At 43.9% G+C, this 18,727-nt stretch overlaps 1 protein-coding gene across 2 annotated transcripts in view; it reads right to left on the bottom strand.

Annotated features, from left to right (window-relative positions):
- npas1 (neuronal PAS domain protein 1) overlaps positions 1-18,727 on the bottom strand; it is a 40,742-nt gene that overhangs the window by 4,699 nt on the left and 17,316 nt on the right. The window contains exons 4-10 of one of the 2 annotated variants that reach the window (XM_005915777.3): positions 9,771-9,838; positions 8,057-8,146; positions 1,653-1,827; positions 1,393-1,508; positions 835-1,031; positions 543-649; positions 191-338 (exon numbers count right to left, since the gene is read on the bottom strand). In XM_005915777.3, the coding sequence (XP_005915839.1) occupies positions 191-338; positions 543-649; positions 835-1,031; positions 1,393-1,508; positions 1,653-1,827; positions 8,057-8,146; positions 9,771-9,838 (901 nt within the window). The remainder of the gene's footprint in view (positions 1-190; positions 339-542; positions 650-834; positions 1,032-1,392; positions 1,509-1,652; positions 1,828-8,056; positions 8,147-9,770; positions 9,839-18,727) is intronic. The other variant, XM_005915778.3, reaches the window with a different exon arrangement.

Below are 18,727 nucleotides of genomic sequence, written 5' to 3'. Positions count from 1 at the left end.
TGTGTATCCTTACCAGTTTTCTCACATGCTGGAATAAATGAACCTCCCTATCCCAATAATCCCTCTACATTTCATCAGCTATCCCTTCAAAGGGTCTCTGTACACAGTGTGATGCCTGCATACATAAAATGACTTCCTAACAGCACTCGTGGAGAAACGGCGGTTTCAGCTTTGCTCAGGTTCTACTGACCTCAGGACGTAGTTAACCCAGATAACGTTGCGTTCGTGGGGGGCTTTGTGGTTGATGGACACAGTGGCAGTGGACTGGATCCACAGGTACCCTCCTCTCCTCTGGAGCCAGCGATAATAACCAGTCACTACCTGGCCTTTTCTTAGCACTGAGGAGCAAAGATGGGAAGAAAAGAAACCTGTTAATGGTTTGACAGTTCATGAAGGTGGCAGCAGAGGGCGCCTCTAACAACAGTACAGGAGGAGATTTCAACAGGCTCTTGTAGCAGCTCTGCCAAGTTCAGATACTTGAAGAAAGAGAGGGATGGGGATGAACGTCATATATTATACGTATCCATATGTATGTGACTCACAGTCCTCGTGGCTCTGCCGGAGGTTCTCCAGGTCTTCTACATGGATGAAATGGTAACAGGTATGTCCCACTACCTCTGCTGGAGTCAGATCCATATACTCAGAGATCCTGTAGAGCATTGGAGGAAGAAAAACAAACAAACAAACAAAAAACACACACACACACATTTGTCAGCCAAACAGAAGCAGATGTGTGTGCTAACACCACCAACTGGCTGGGTGCTCTGCCAGCTCCTCATGAAAAAACATGAAAGATAGAGCGACTCCCAAAAGGCAAAACAATAGATGGATTACCTGTTCTCACAGTATGTAACCTGTAGGTCCATGTTCACTCGGAACACAAACATGTGGCTCTCCATGCGGACTTCATTAAGCGTGGAGGGCGGGAGAGTGTGCGCCAGCGCAACCAAACCCATCGGTCGACGCACTGATCGGGTGGAGCCCGGGACGAGAGCGGGGCGGCAGCGGATTCGTCCCGTCACGTGGATTACCTGACAAGCACAAAGTCTTTCTTACGCACTCATACGCACAAGCCAGTCTATAAGAGGATTACTAAATAAAGATCAGGTGGAATCAGAGCTGTTTGATGCACTGATTTAGAAAATATAGCATTTATCAATATGTAATAAACTTGGACATATTAGCAGTGAGCGCAGTAAACTGTGATACGTGGAGCGGTTCAGAGCGAAATAAGGGCACAGCCATAAAATATACTGGCAATGACCACCTTGTGCGTGTGTGTGAAACACCAGCAGCACAAACCCAAATTGTTATTTTATTCCGAACACATGCAAGTAAGCTAAGGAATGCATAATATGTTCTCAAATTATGGTGGCGCATTTCCTCTCATACCTTGTATCCAGAAGACTTGACATGCAGGCCTCTTTTGGTGAGCGTGGACTTCATGCGGATAAAAAAGCCACGCTCGGGTGGATCGTCGGCAGGAGAATGAGGACTGGATGGAGCTGCTGGGGATGAGAAAATAACATTAGCTGTTTCAAGAATATTTTTTTTGACTTTTGTCTTAATAATGCCATTTGAGCACAGTGAATTGTTGAAAATCATATTATGTATTTGTTATATTTCTTTCTGCTTTCTTGCCATGACAGTACCGGGTTCAGGGGTACCAGCTAAGGAGGAGGTGGACGCAGAGCTGGAAGCGCTCTCAGGGGCTGTGTGACAGCCGGCCTCGGCCCGTAGATGTGGCCTGATTCCCAGCCGCTCCGCCATCTCGACGTGGTCCGCTGGGTGGATGTAGTCGAACACACTGCTGCCAGTCAGCTCCACCTGAAGAGAAGCACACACAAACCGATCAAAACCAGACGCTTTGTGCAAAAATAACTATACGTGAGCGAGCACACGCCTACAAATACACACAGACACACACACACACACACACAAGTGCACTGAAAAAAAAATCAATATATGTTATGACGGGAAAATGAAAGTGCCGCTCTGGGTTACAACTGAACAAGGAATGAGAGGATGTAAGACAGCCCCACCTGCCATCCCTCCAACATGCTCGCGCACACATACACACACACATTTAAGTCCTGTCTCGGAGGATCAAGTGACTACAGTGCTACACAAATAAAACCAGGAGGAGATAAAAATCAATTGTATTTGCTGATTAAAAACAGGTGAACTCCAACTATCTCCAAAGGTCACATTACTATACTTCTTATTCCCCGTGTCCCTCCCAGCTCCTTCATTCAGTTACAGTCTATCCCAGCAGGCAGCAGCGTAACAGCTCATACAGCTCTATATGATCCTATCATCATAATGCATCATAGTCGCATCTCTAATCATTTAAAGGCAATAATGGCACTGCTCTTGCATGGCATCCATAAAAGCGGCACAATTGAAGAAGGTGTGATTCCATCTGAAGCAGCATGAATAAGTGTGTGTGTGAGAGAGAAGCAGAAAAGGGGGGGGGGGGCATGCATGCTTACACACATCTATGCAGGTTCCATTACATCTGTGAATGTGTGTGTCTGTGTGTGTGTGTGCGCGCATTTGTGTGTGTGCCAATACTATTCCATCTGATAAAGCCGTGGCTGCAGCAGCCTCACACCCTTGTCTGTAGGACACAGCCATTTATTACCGGATTAGAGCCATTTACTGCAGGCTTTATGGGAGCTTCAGCAGGCCCTCAAGGACATCACAGCCGGGGGAGAGGAAGAAGGGGAACAGGAAGGCGGGAGCAGGCGAATAAGAGCGACCGACAATGAGGGAACAGAGAGGGGTAAAGATGTAGGAAACCCCACCGAGTGAGGGGAGATGACAGACGAGGTTTTATCACCCCTTATGTTATTCAGCGCCAGACACGCAGGCCTTAATTTCTTGGGAGACGGTGCCACATTTCGCAACTGCGCCACCTGTAATAAACATATTATTAAATACTAGATTTGATGGGCACCATATGGAGAGGCTGCCCTGCATACTTGCAAGACTCGAAAAGTAATTATCCCGTAACAACTGTGCTACTGTCACACTTTGAAAACGTGCGAGAACAGCTGACCATGCTGACCTGGGAACATATTTGGATAGATATTTGAGGATTTTAATATCTGATAGCATCAAGACAATAATAAATGCAGTTATTGAGAAAGTCCAAGATAAGAAAAATCAATTAAATCTTATGCATTTTAACCATTAAGACATTGAGCAACACAGGTTTCAGATAGTTCAGGGGTCTAATAAAAAGCAGAAACCTCAAAATATATGCCCCCCTACACAAAGGGGAATTAAATGAATGACATTATTTACATTTCTTTTCTTTATAAAAATGTCTCTTTTCTCAGCTAACCTCATGCATCACATAAGAGCACACTGGATCGCAGCTCCCACAGTGATAAGCAGAAGCTCTGATAACGGCTCAGCAGAGTAATATACAGCAAGCGTGTGTGTGTGTTTGGCTCTCAGTTGGCAAACTCTTTTCACTTTTCACTTCCAAAGACTGTGCTGTTGAGGTCTAATGTATTTATTTCTCCCTCGTTCTCTGTCCAGCTCTAACAGGTGAGGCTGGTAAATGTGGAGACCAACAGCACTGTGCTAGCTGACCTTCACGTACGTCAGCAAACTCTTTTTAATCAAGAATTTTTAACACGAGGAAAATTCAGTGTTTTTGTTTACCGATCCTTCTTCTCCTCAGCGTCGATAATACGTCAGCACTCTACAGCTGCGTGCTTTTTGAGTCTGACATCAAAACTGACTCGTTCATTAATGTTTTAAAGTTAAGAGTTTGCAGCTGTCCATTAAATGGCTGGATATCTCTATTAAACTCTGGATGAACCTCGCTTTGAGCATTTCATGTTACCGATTATATCAGCATCTATCTGTTTGTATACTTATCCATGTATATGTAATTGTTAGCACATTGTCATTTTCAAGGTCCAAGTCTGCTCAGAACACTGGACCAGTCATTTGAAAGAGGCAAAATCCCTCGACCCGGTGGTGTTGAAAAACAAGGTAGAGAGGCGAACAGGTCCTTATGGGCTTTACCGGGCTTAAGACCTATCCGAATAATATCACTTCATCTCAAGCAGGAGGGCGAGATTGAAAAAAGATCAGACAGAAATGAGAAGATGAGGAAGGGACGAAGCGATTGAGAGGATGAGTCAGGCTCAGACATAAAAACAGGTATAGAATGTGGCGCAAAGGGAGGCGTGAGGAGAGACCGAGATCATTCAAATCTCTCTGAGAGCGTGTGTGTGTCTGCGTGTGTGCGTTTGTGCCTATGCAAGCACACGGCGCGCCTCTGTTTCCCTGCGTATGTGACTAGACTGTCTGTTTTTATGTCTCCGTGTGTCATTGTGTGTCACTGTTTGTGCGAGTAGTTGTCTGTCAGCGCATCTGTGTGAACCTGTGTGTGTGTGCGCGCAGAGATGCACGTGCATGCATGTATGGTGGTGTGGTGGGGACGAGGGGCAGCGAGCAGGGGAAGCAGAGACATGATATAAATAATAGCAGGGGGCTTTAATATGTATGAGGCATCCGGGCAGTGGTCCACAACATACTCTCAGCCCTCAGCCCTCACTGACTGATGGGAGAGGAGAGGAGAGGAGGGAGGGGAAGATGGGGTGGGGCGGAGGTGGAGTGGGGGCTGCATACTAACCATTCGCAGATCAATTCTCTCCTCCCTCAATCTACCATCCTTCCTCCCTCCTCTTTACCCCATTTATCCCTTTTTTTATCCTACTTTTACTCCTCCATCCTTTTCATGTCTCCTCCCTCATCTTCTCCAACCTTTGTCTCTCCAGCTATTCTGCCCTCCCCTCTTCTGTTTCCATGTCTTCTCCCCCCTGCCTCATCTGCTATGTGTCGCTCCCAGGTTTATCCCTCGTGCTCCTGGGCCTGAAAACCAAGTGAGCCAGACAAAAAAGAAAAAAGATACCTGTGCGCCAGGGGAATGGGCGGAGGGCTGTGCCCTTGGTCAAGGTGCCTGACCTGGGCTAAGTCGGCTAAGCAACCCCACTGTCAGGGGAGTGGCCCGGGTGGTAAGCCAGGGCAGAGGGGTCAGACGGGGGGACAGGAGACGCGGGGCTGGGGCGGTCCACAGGGGCGACATGCCCTCTAAAACAAACAACCACTTATACTTTTTCACTCAGAACATTGTTTGTCTGTCCTTCCCCTCTCCCCTGTGTCCGCCTCCACTCACCAGCAAAGTATATTGAAGTGTTTTGTCCTCTCCCTCCCACCTTCCCTTCTTTCCTGTTGTGCGTTTTTCCATCTCATTGCTTGTGTCCATAAACACACTGTATATTCGCGCTCGCTCCCCTCCCCGAACCCCGTCTACCTGCCCTTTCTGGCTGTGTCTTTCTCATCATAAACCTCCTCTGTGCCCGGCCGTCCTCATCTTTTCGGGAAGGTAAACGTGGCACTGTATGTTTAAGGTTTGGAACGTAATCTTAGATCATAAATAATTTCATTAGAATGCTGATGGCTTAGGCCCAGTTTGAGGAGATGTGATGGGTTAGGCCATCTGCTCAGCTGATAAGAACAGCTCTGTTTTATTAGCATCTCCACCAAAGCCTCGGCTGTCTTGTTTACCTAGGCAATCCCAAGGCGAATTTCATTCCTACTGCACATTTAAACTCTATTTACACACTCAGACTCTCTCGCTCCTCTTTACCACCGTCTCTCCCCATATTCCTCTGCTTTATTTTCTTTCTCTCTTGTAATTGTCTGTCTGGTTCTCGCTGTTCCTCTCTGCAGCTCCCCTTTTTGTTCTGTCTTCTCTACGTCACTTTCTTTTGTATCTCTCTGTGTTTACATGTACATTGTGTGTGTGTGTGTGTGTGTGTGTGTGTGTGTGTGTGTGTGTGTGTTTGCAAAGAAGACTCAAAAACGCCCACGACAATTCAAGACAATCCTTGTCCTAATCCAACTTTATATTAACCTTCATTGAATGCCCCATGACAGGAAAGTTTAAAGAATAGTTTCAAGTCTGCCTCACATTAAGAGCAATTAGGCCTTGTAATCGTTCTTCTTCTCCTTACTTGCTGTGAATCGATCTTAGCTGTAGAGCAATGGGTGCTTTTTATTATGCTAGCATGTCTTCAAGCTTCCCTCACTTTTTTCTCTTCCCCGCATCTTAACTCCTCCCAGTGAAAATGGGAGACAGAGAGTGATCTGTGAAAGGACAGACCTATGTTTCCTTATTGCAAGCGCCTTCTGAAGCCTCCTCTATCTGTAAGGCACAGCAGCTCTGCAGGAGTGGCATGGACAACCACAACAAAAACATCGAGGGAAACTGAATGAATATTTGTATATGTGGAAAATAAGAAAGGCCTTGATGAGGTCATCTTGAAAATGTGATTTTTGATTCTTTTTTATTGTGAATAATTAGTAAAAACAAAGTGAGGTGTGAACTTTTTCAACTTTTCAAGCTCAGCATACAAGAACAAGCTTGAGAACCACTGATTTAAGAGACTGAACTATATCTTCTGTTGCAAGAACAATTTTGGGGGTCAAGAGAGTAGTGAGAACACGGGGAGGGGGGACAAACATGTCTTGTGGCTCTTCATGATATGAAACTCCATCAGGAAAAAAATGGAGTCAGTGAGCTCATTTTTTTCCTACAAGTCTCCAGTTCAACATTAAACAATGACTAAATATCTGAAAACTAAAAACCTATTTCCCCCCTCAAGTTTTCTTTACACTGACTTACAGGTGCAATTCAGGACATCATTGTGTGCAGGTGGAGGAAAGTATATTTATGACCAGGGCCAAAATTACAGACTATCAGTGCAACTTAACAAAGTTGAGGAAGGATTTAGTAAAATGCATCTAAAGAAAATCTTTCCATTTCAAACTTGCTTGCTGCATTTTTTTCTTTGTATTACGGTGTAAAACAAGAATGTAGTAACATTCATCACCTGTGCAGCAATCACAATAGACTGAAAACAGTCAATATCAGTATGCAATTAAAGAATTACACAGCCTTAACAATACAGAAAGAAAGTACGACATCCATCTGAAATTAAATGAAACAATGAGCAATGATTTAAAAGCTAAGCCTGTTATCCTCTTGCATGTGTATAGATATATTTTTTATTTAATATCACATTTTCTGCTTAACAAAAAACTACTTCTGACATTATATCCCTAAGTTACAGTGATTTCATAACTGGGGACAACATCTGTTTGATTTATCTGCTCTGATAATTATACATATATATTTTTAGAGATTTTTCCAGTCAGTACAGATATGAATGATAATGGTGGCCAAGGACCAATGGAGACTAATGAGATCTCCTTCATGTGAGTACTGTACTAAAAGGAAAAAAAACCCAAACATATCCTTAAAACTTATTCTTAAGTTTGTTAATGGTTTCAGCGACTGCCCTTAAACAAAGAAAAAACCCTCAGTTACATCTGTTATTGTTACACTTGCCTCTCTCTCGCTCCCTCGTGCTGTACCCATTCTTCTTAGTTTGAAACATCTCTCTCTTATCACACCTCTCCTCCTTTCCTCCCCCTCTCTTTCTCTCTCTGGCTGTCTCTATCTATCTTCCCATCCCCCTTGGTGTTTTTCCCCCTCCCTACAATCAATGTGGCTTTTAAGATGCCTATCGATTTGTTCCCCTAGACAGGCCCAGCGCGCTGGGGCGACACTTTGATTGCTAGGCCAGTAATTACTGTTATTATTTATGCATCTGGGCAAAATGGCAGGACTTAACATTCACAGTACAAGAGGCCACAGGCAATCAACAGAGGTGAGCACCTGGAGAGGGAGAGAGGGCGGCAGAGAGAGCTAGAGAGAGAGAGCAGCATTGCCCCTGTGAGAGTTGTACTCCAGAGATGAGCACAGAGAGTGAAGTCAAAGATATTCACACTCACACACAGACACACAAACACATGCGCTCCTGGGAAGGGATATGAAAGCATAAAGAGAAGACAGGCACATGTGTGCAAATGCACTTGTAAATAAAGGATTATGTGGTCACGTGTGTGTGTGGGTGTGTGTGTTGTGTGAGAGAGACATAAAGAGAGTGAGATGAGGTTGTCTTACCTGTGAGAGTCCCAGGTAGATAGAAACTGTCTCTGAGATGTAGAGGAACCGTCCCTCCTGGCTGACCACAAACACAAAGCCATCTAGAGACTGTGCACATAAACACACAGGGACACACACGTGGGCACACAAAAACACGCACACACACACATGCACGCAGAGACGCAGACATAAAGGCAAACAGAAACAAGACAGACAAATTAGAGCAATTAGCGTGTATCGAACAAATTACAATGAGCTAGAGAACAAACAACCCATCACCCTTCGGCCTCTTCTCTCAACTGGCGAGCACGCTCACACGCGCGCGCAAAAAACTCACATGACGTGCATAAATGTGAATAGACATGAAACAATTCCCATAGACGCAGCTACACGCGCGACAGCTGCGAGTGAGACCTGCGTGACCGAACAAACGGTGAACAAAACAGAGGCAGACGCAACGCATGCGGTGTGGACGTCCACGAACACACACATACGCACGTGCATCAAGAAAGGCGCACTTAAACAAATTCAGCAACGAGACATGAGAAACTGAGCTTATAGACCAGGGGCTGTTCCAATCAGCCGTAATAAACCAAGAGTCGAAGCTTCATCCTGGATCTCCAGCCACACACGCACACACACGGACAAATAAACACAGACACAGATAGAACCAGAGTCATTACGGCCTGCAGTGATTCTAATGAGAAGTGAAAGGTATACAGCCAGCCCATTAGACGGGACTGCTTCAGAGAATAATATTAATCGTCATAACAAGCATCCAGGAGTGAGCTGACACAGTCTCAGCCTCACACACACATGCACACACACCAGGGCCACTTTGCTCTAGAAAAATGATTGCTATTTTGGCGGCCTAGTGCTTAAAGTGGCAGTGGTAATTTATGCAACTGACACATCCAGTATGCAAATGTGTGGCCGGGGTGTGGAGCGTCGTGTGTCGCGTGTCGCGGCGAGGAGAAACCAGCCGCATGAATGTCGGAGAACTAAAGTGCAATTATCAGGCTATTACTGTGGAAGAACGGCTGGGAGGGGAAGAATCATACAGTTTTTCTGGAGCGTTAATTTGATTTCTATCAGTGCCGTTCTCTAAGCCTCTCTTCCTCTTTAAAATGCCAGAGGAGAGCAGACATATGTAATGTTTCTTTGTTTTACCACAACCTTCTCACTTCTCTACTCTCCTTTTATCCCTCCACCTGTTCCCACTCCTACCTGTTCTTCCTACCGCCTCCCCCTCCCTAAGCTCCCTCCAAAGTACAATCTGCAGTGCTACCTCCTTTGCTCTTCCTCTGAGTCTTTGCCTACATTCTGCATTTCGTCACCCCAGCAGCCCTCCTGCCCCAGAGTACCCCTCGGGCTGTGTTCGTCTGTTAGTGCAAAAGGGAGGTATTCTTTGGCAGCATCTGAGGGTTACGCGATGTGCTTCTGTGTCTGAGTGTGACTGTGTTTAGGAATTTGCCTGGAAATATGAGTCAAGGCAGAACGACTTGAGCCAGTGCAGGCTGTGATCACACATAGCAGTGACTTAGTACAGCAGGATAATCAAACAAATGTGACTGTTAGGAGGGGAAAAAACATTTCTAACTTCAACTTTTGATACATCTGAAAAAACTAGTTTCTCTGCTTAACAACACAACATAAGCATGGCAAAAAAAAGTCAACTATAGACATAATCAGTGCGATACAAGAAGCAATGTGTGGGTGATGCGGTCGTTACCTGCAGGAGGTGTGCCCCTAGGTGCTGCTCAAACATGTCAGTCGCCAGAGAATGAGATGAACGTCTAACTGCAGAGAAAAAGGAGACAGACATTGTCATAAAATGCTGGCGGGCAGCATTTTATACCTGTTGATATTATAGCAGGTGAGTAGATTTTGTTAATTGATCATGAGCAGGGCTTTTTCAGTGCAGAAATTTGGGTTTCTGTAGGTAAGGTGTGTGTTTTAACAGTGTTTTTATTACTGTAGTATGACAAAATGCTAAAAAAAAGTCTCCATGTTTAGTACTAGACAGTTAAGATCACATATTACAGTTAGAAAGGTCATGCTCTTGGTCAGTGTAACCATCAGAAGCAACTTAATTAGTCAAAGCTGCATAAATAAAACACAAACGTCTTAATATGTAGGAAATCATTTTGCCGGTCAGGTTTAAGCCACGCTGATGGATTAATTTCCATTTTTTTGGATGAGTTAATACAGCTTTGAGGAATAAGTGATTACACAAATTGATCTGGAAATAGAGGATTTTGCATTAACGTGGGATCTCTTTCACAACTTTAAAATCTTCAGCAAAATCAAAAGTGAAACTTGAAGCAATTATGTCTGATAAAAGAAGAATTTACCATGCTTAAAAAAAAAAAGTGCACATAAGGTGGAGCGCTGCGTGACGCATACCACTCAATCTCTGCCAGGCATACAAACAAACAAGCAAACACACACACACACACAGTGTCTGCATCACCACTCTTAATGCATCCCAAACACAAGCTATCAGAGCTGCTTCAGTGCCAAAGTGGTGGTGTTTACCAAGGCAATTACAATACAAATAGAGTTGGAGGTGGTTAGGTGGAGGAGGAGGGGAGGAGGGCGAAGATAGGTATGAGAGGAGCACAGAGGGTAGGGAAAATGAAAAACCTTAAGGAAGGAGAGAGTGATCACTTTCTCCAAAGCAAACCTGGGCATGGGGGTTGGGGGTGCCGCCACTGACGTGGAAGATTAATTTTGCAATCAGGTGTATTTACTGTTTTATGTCAGAAGGAGTGTGTGACGGTGTTTATGCACCTGCAAGTGTGTGATTGCAAAAGTGGGGACCATATGTGAGAACTAATCTCACTCCAACAGGGCTGCTTTTGAACACAATGTTCCCCGTCCAATGGAGACAAACTGCGTATGTCCGTGTGTACCCAAAATATATGTGTATAAGAGCATATAAATGTATGTACGCGTGTGAGTCTGTGTGCGTGCCTTTAAGGATCATTGGATATCTGCGCGTGTGTATGTGTGTGTCGCTGCAAGGCTGCGGGAAATCAATACACGTTATGACAGGAAAATGAAAGCGCTGCTGTGGGTTACAACTGAACACAGAGGGGGGATCGGAACACACACACCCACCAACACACACACACACACATACAATCACACGCACATATATATTGCCCAGCTGCCTGCTTGTGATGTGGGTTTGTTGAATAGAAGAGGGAGGCATTCCATTAGAGCTATAGACACACACATACACACACTTTAGGAATACACACAGCAATGAATTCTCATGCACAGACTACACAGCAGCAACATGCTCCCCGATTAAACAACACAAATACCCGTGCACACACACAAACTCTCTCTCTCACACACACACACATACACACATAAATACAGAGTTGCCGGACAAAGCCACAGTGGCATTGTGAGATTGGGGTCCCCCTGTGTGACAGAGTGTGAATTTAAATAAGGCAAGTCCATTCAGGGCTATGAAAGGGGGTCTGGTGCTGGGACCCTTCAGCCTAGTCAGTCCCTGCCTGGAGGGGGATGGGGAGCCCATTTCGCTCTCTGCCTGCCTAGCAGGCTCCCTTGTGGGGCAGCGATGCAGCCGCAGTGCTAGGAAGCTTGGAGGAATCAACCCCCGTGGTAACCATATAAGAATTAATCAAAACAGAAGACAAACGCACTTCGATTGTTGTGAAAGTGTGTGTGTCTGTTCTGGCTTTCGTGCCACAGAACCCTGGAGGAGCGACGGTGATGGTGGGTGATCAGTTGTGCTGAGTAGTGTCAGCGGGCCCAAGGAAACGCTGAATGTGACATGAGGCCAGCGGGGCTGACAGATGAGTCACACCCCTGCACACACACGCAGACACAAATACACAGAGGACCATTTATTAAAGACTGCCACAGTACAATAGGGCAACCAGGAAACCAAAACACTGGACCTGATGTGTGTGTGTGTGTGTGTGTGTGTGTTTGTGCGCACAGCATGCGCGTGTGTGGTGTATTCTTGCGCACATGTGAAGGGAAAGAGTCTCACAGCGTTGATGGTATCACACTCTGAGAACAAAGATCCCTCTGTAGTGCTACTGTGAACCCCTACTTCTCTATGTGTGTGCCCGTGTGCGAGTGAGGGCTTTGCATTATTCTGTGTGTATACCTTAATATTACAGCTTCTATAATATTTGATGTCATTATAAATCATAATTCAAACAATAACATATTATTTTACAACTTAGATCTTATTTTGAACTTGCTGTGCATGCGCCTTATTGGTAGACCAAGTCAAAACAGATGACAAATGATTGGACAGACATTAACAAACCAACAATGTGGCCACGTTATTAAAGCAGTGCTTCAGATCTGCTAAATGTTTCATTTAGATAGTTTTGGACATCACATCTCATCATTTCATCATTGTGCCTGAAAACATCATTTGTAGTTGAATATTGTTGTGGTCAAACAAGATTTTGGAATATTTTTGTGAATCTTAACTCTTTTGTACAGACAACCGGACGTTATTCCCTCTTGTTTAAGCATAAATATATAACCAAGAGAATTTTGCCCCAAAAGATCACCTTCAGCCAAGAAAAAAAGTGGTGGCACTCAGTGTAATAAAAGTTTAATTTGCCAGATTCCTGTATCTGTGACTGCTGGCCCAGCTGAAGCGCTGGAAAGAAAGAGGGCTTCAACTCAACTCCTAAATCAAAAAAGTGGTCTCGATCATGGGTGTCAAACATGCAGCCCTCAAAGAGTCAAAACACAGCCCGCTGGAATTTTTTTTTGCTAAATGTGAAAATTGCAGAAAAGGAGGGCGTCATGTTTGACCTTTTCAATGAATTTTGCACCAGGAAGCATTGCATGTCGCTAAGAATAGATCGTGTCCTGAACCGGGACCTGAAACGCTACATTCACCCAATGCAGAGGCCTAAGTAACTGTCAGTTTGACATGCTTCCTATTAAAAAAGACACTGCACATGTAATGCTACAAAAAGTAATGACATATATTATGATGAGTATATGTGCATGTTTGGTTTTACTGGTCCGGGCTGTTTGAGCTTTATGTACTAAAATTAGTTTGACATCCCAGTTTTGGTTTCCTGCATGAACTGTTAACTTGTTTAAAAAATGTGTGACTGCCTGATTACTCTTTTTTTGATCCCTGATCTCATCAAATCCTTCAGTTTTTAACCATAAAAAGATGTTCAAAAGCAATAAAACCTGACTTCAGTTAAGATGCGTTAAATTGCAATTCTCCTTTAAGTGAGTTTGTGCGAATAAACACCGTGACTTGTGTGCAGAGCTGGACGCAGGGCTGGCTGAGGTCTTTGATCGAGCTGTTCTGTCACACTCCGATTCCATTAGCTTCCCGGGACTCTGCTAAGAGATTTAATTCCATTGTGGGAATAAGAGACAGAATGGGACAGGGCAGGAATGGACACGTTAATTATGATTTGACTCAGAGGTCAACTTGCACGGACTCCCCAGCGCTTCACAAGCAGAAAAGATTTGAATGATTGAATGAAAAAATTTGAATGATTTTCATGATACTTTTGTCTAATACATAATTTAGTCCCAGTTCAGTCCAGAGGAATGACCACACACACACACACAGCCAAGCATCCCCACGTGGGGGGCTGTAGACACACAGACTCCACCCCCACAGTGTCAACCTCTTTTAACCAGGTTAGGATGTTACCATGGGAACCAAACAGTGAACCCCCATTTCTCTCTCTCAGTTTCCTCTCTCTGTGTCTTCTTATTCATCTCTGTCTCTTAAGTTTGGCTCTGCCACCGCAGCTTCACCCTTTCAAAACAAGAGCCCGGTCACTTGCCAAGTTGTTTACTACCAATCCAAATGTGATGTTTCGGCCGTTCGACAGACAGCGAGAGAAAAAGTGACCCTAATCGCAGCGTCCTTCTCTGGCACAATTATCTTCTCACGCCGACATCCATCCCTCCCTCCTTCCCTCTATCTGTCCTCTATCTTTCCGTCTCTTCTCCATCGCTCCCTCACTCCTTTTGCGGTCGAACATAATTTGAGTGCAATTAACTTCCCTTAAAAGCTCAGGCTGCTTTAAACGCTGTGAATTAGAGGGGAGGCAGACGCAGGGAGATCGTGAAGAGGTGGGGGAGACAGAAGGGGAGGCGAGGGAAGACGAAAGCAATGAAAGAAATGAGGGGGAGAGTGAGAGGGAGAGCGAGATAGAACGAGCAAGTGGAGGCAGAATGAAAGTCAATGTCACCAGCGCCGGGGAGGGGAGAGGTGTGTTTGACCTCACTAGCCGAGACAGTAAAACACTTCAGCTGGCCCTGTTGCTGGCGCTGACTTGTCATTGCACTGTGCCTTGTGAAAAAGGCAGAGGGGGTTCTCCAGCTGCCCTGCACACCTGTTACAGGTTGATATTTTCCCCCCTTTTCTGTTTTATTAAACAAAAATAAAAGTAGAAAGTTAATTTCAGATAGGAAATTTTAAAAGATATCTCTGTCTTACCACAATCAACTTATTTTCTTTACATTATTATTATTATTATTATTATTATTATTATTATTATTATTATTATTATTATTATTATGTTTGCACTTACTGTTAACAAACCCTACATTATCTTTAACTAACATGCAAAAGTAAAAACTGAACCAAAGTGCAAAAGATACTTTTGGACTAATTTATATTCTGCTGAACCTAATAAAATGTTTTTTTTTTACATTATGTTCTTATTTGTTATTTTATAAAAACATTAATACTGTCTGCATGGTTGGGTGTGGTTTATTCTTGCCAGTGCAGAGCAGCATAATACAGAGTGTGTCAGAGGTTTAAAAAATGTATATAAACCTCCAAAAAGCCTTGAATTACTTTAAACAAACAGCACACCATCACACTACACCGCCTGGACTAACCTGTTTAACCTTGCCTGTCCAACAGGAAGACTGCTTTGGTTTCACCTGTAGAATCTGGTTAAACTGTCAGTTTGCTTGATTGCAGATCTGCCACTAAGTTTAAGTAGATTCTTATCACAAGCAATAGAAAGCTTAGGAATAGGAATCAGGCTTCCTGGATTTTTTTCAAAGGAAGTGTAGTATGGGGGAAAAAACTGTCCCTGATAGCAAAATTTACTTAATACAGAGGCTTTGAAATATAAATTATGTCAAATAGTCCTTGAATATGCTGTGCAAACAGGTGCACAAATACCAAATACAGCATGGGTCATTTTACCTTCCCTGCCTTCAGCCTTTCCTTTTCCTTTGCTCCTTTCCTTCCATACTCTGTCTCTTTCTCTCTCTCCTCCTTCTCTCCCGCTCTCTCAATCTCTCTCTTTCTCTCTGTGAAGGTCATGCAATTGATTTTCCTCTGTCTATTCATTTTTCAAGACTGGCTTTGAAACGTGGGAAGCAGACAAAAGCCACTCCGGCCCCTCCCCTGCGCTCCATCCCTCTCCTCTCCTCCACCCTCCACCTTCCTTCCCTCTCCGCTGCCCATCCAAAAACCCCGGACAAGAGGGAATGTGGAGGAATGCAACCCCCACCCCCCAGCACACCCCATCCCAATTTCCTCGCACTCTTCTCCTTCTTCCTTCCTCCTCTCTTTCTGTCTTTATTCCTCCTACATTTGTTCCTTCCCCTGCTCTCTGGCCTCCGCTCCCTTTCAGCCAGATCTCTGACCACATTCCACTAACGGAATTAAAGTCATGCATCACACTTAAAACCCTGCCAATGCATTGTGGGTAGACTTGTTCAAACTGATGTCCAAATTAGCATTGCATTTTCAATATAGGCCCTGTGGAGACTGTGTGACCTGCTTGTAAGAAATCTCCAAATATTTAATTAAATACTTAACAGATCAGATGTTGACCTAGTGGTAAGAATGTGAAAGATAATTCACAATTTTCTCGACCTTCACGTAGCAGCTTCCGCGGGGGCTCTATATATTTATCGTTGTGGCTCACATTTGTACGAGAAGTGCCTCTCGTTGTAGCGTAAACCGCACACCTCACATCTTTTCAGCGCACTTCCACTTTGTACACAGGGCAAGAAGCACTACTACCTGCACACCAACTATGCTGAACAGGAGGTATTTTCTATCAAGGCCAAGAAAAGTCAGGAATACAGAGGAAAAACAATTCGCAATTCATGCGTAGAGTCAAGGCTGCGGCTGTGTGTATGGGTGCTAGTATATGAATATCACTCAGACAATCAGATTGTCCTGCGCAGAAAGGATGATGAGATATTGATGTACAACAATGGGCTGATGCATAGGAATACATGTTTTCACACACTATGACTGTAGATTAGACTCAAGTTGCAACAGGATGCAGTTCAAAGTTCTTTAAAAGCAATATGTTGGCTTTGAGGTCATCCATGCTATTAAGTGGTCAGATATATACCATATCTAATCTTTAAAGCCGTCCTACATTGCCCCTTAGGGCCCAGAAGTCACCATGTGCAACTTGTCTGTATGTACAGCCTGGTTCTACTGGAGGTTTCTTCATGTTAAAAGGGAGTTCTTCCTTCCCAATGTCGCCAAGTGCTTACATTTAGAGGGTCGTCTGATTGTTGGGGTTTCCTCTGGATTATTGTAGGGTTTGTATCACACAAGCACTGGCAATTTGAAAGCTACAACTATGACAAAAATGTACTTAGACCATATTAGAAGTTAATTTTTTTTCTAATTCAGCTATCTCGTGAATATTCATTTTCCTTTATGGCCATGTATACATCAGTAACTTATTTTATTTGCATGTTGACTTTAAATCTGGTATATCGTTGTTTTACTTTTGAGTTTCATAACATAACATAACATGAGTTACATAACATTTTTGCAGTGCTTAACACCTTTTTAAGCTGTTTTGATTTCTTTGTTAGTCTCCGTATACTGTAAGCCTCAGTTTAGCTTCACTGACGATCATATGATGGCCTACAGTTCGTGATGTTATTGTGTCTCTGGTGGTTTTTATGTTTTGGCTTCTGGTAAGAATTCAGTGTTGAAACATCCTGTGTTCTATCCACGTTTTGTGTGTTACTTGTAGTAGCTGTTGTAGTAATCATCACCCCCATGTTTCCATTTGTGCCTTCTTCTGTCTCGTTTCTATGTTCATGCTCTGGTCACTTTGCGTTTTCTTGTCTTGTACATCTTGTTAAGTGTTAGTATTCATATCTCTATCAGTCTCTTTTGGTTATTTTCTGTTTTACTTTGAAGGCAGGTTTGCATCCTGTGTTCGTTTTGTGTCCTGTCTTCACCTGTGTGTGATTACTTTCACCTGTGCCTCATTACCTTCCACTCTGTCATTTCCCTGTCAGCATTCTGTGTATAAACAATCCTGCTTGCCCTTGTTTGTTTTGTTCCCAGAGTGGGTTCCTCATGTGCAGCCAAGTGGTTTTCCCCTTGCCGTGTGTAGAAGGCTGCTGGCGCCCGAGGACTTCATTTATTTCTGAACTTGATACAGCATTAAAAGCTTGATTTTGTTAAGTCGTTTTGCTTCCAAGCTCCCATATTTGGCTCGACACCTCTACACTCGATATCCCTCGCAGTGAGGCCTTGGATTTTGGCATTCATGTGGATGTTTTACACCTACCAACACCTAAACATTGTTGGAAGTCAAGCTGATCAAGAAGGGTTTGAAACCGAGCGAATGACTCATCTTCCAAGCTGCCCAGTTCCCAACCTTTTAGCACACCAACAGATACAAGCACAATCCTCAACCCACAGACCCAAAGGGATCCACTGACAACATCTGAGGTCTCAGGTCATGTACAGGTCCTGTTTCCATCTTCCTGTGGGACCTACAATATTAGCCTGTGGGTGATTTGTTTATATAAAACTTCCCATTGATGCTTATATCTTAATTCTTTCATAATGGAATACGTCTTTAACGCTACACCTTAAATTAGAAGTCTCCGAGCAAAAAAGAAGATATTACATGAGTGTTTTCATGTGGTGAGCGATGTTCCAGATGAAAACCGCATTGACCTTAAAGATACTTTCAGCTTCTCCCTCTTTTCCCACGGGGTCACAGTAGATGGATCCACATGTTTGATCTGGCACAGATTTTGACACCAGATGCCTTTCCTGATATAACCATCCCATTTATCGAGACTTATGACCGACGTTAGGAGTAGGCTAGCTCTTGACACCCTGAGGCTGCGGTTGTGTCTTTCACAAGTAACGCGAAGGTGTTAACAAACTACACCATGGAACCACGGAAAACCACACTGACCTTAATGTGTAAAAATTTCATGATGCCCCCAAAGGATACTGGGAAAAGAACTGGTTTGGTATTTTTTACTATAACGTCACACTCAGACAGCACTGGTAGCATTACTGGTACTCACCCCATCAGGAAATGCAGTGCATAATGTGGGTAAAGCACACCACATGCAGTCTCACAGAAACATGCTGTTAATACGACAGGTTTTTTTTGTTCACATTTCCTCAAATTTACCAGGAACAGGCACAAAGGCGGACACACACACACACGTCTATTTGCACTGTAGCTGCATCATTTCCCCTCAGTAATAGTAGCAATTAGACAGGCTATATAATTACACTGTCCTCGTTATATAGTTAATTTCAGTAATTACAAATTGCACCAATAGTTTCCTCCCTCTTTTTTATTATCTACCCCTTCTCCTTCTCTTTCTTCCTCCTAATAGACACACACTCACAGACACACGCAAACACACAGTTGCGTGTCCCTA

This window comes from Haplochromis burtoni, unplaced genomic scaffold, assembly GCF_018398535.1.
Source record: "Haplochromis burtoni strain Fernald_Lab_line unplaced genomic scaffold, NCSU_Asbu1 Contig_15, whole genome shotgun sequence".
NCBI classification, from domain to species: domain Eukaryota; kingdom Metazoa; phylum Chordata; class Actinopteri; order Cichliformes; family Cichlidae; genus Haplochromis; species Haplochromis burtoni.
The sequence above is the reverse complement of the archived record's forward strand: the minus strand, read 5'-3'. Positions and strand labels throughout refer to the sequence as shown.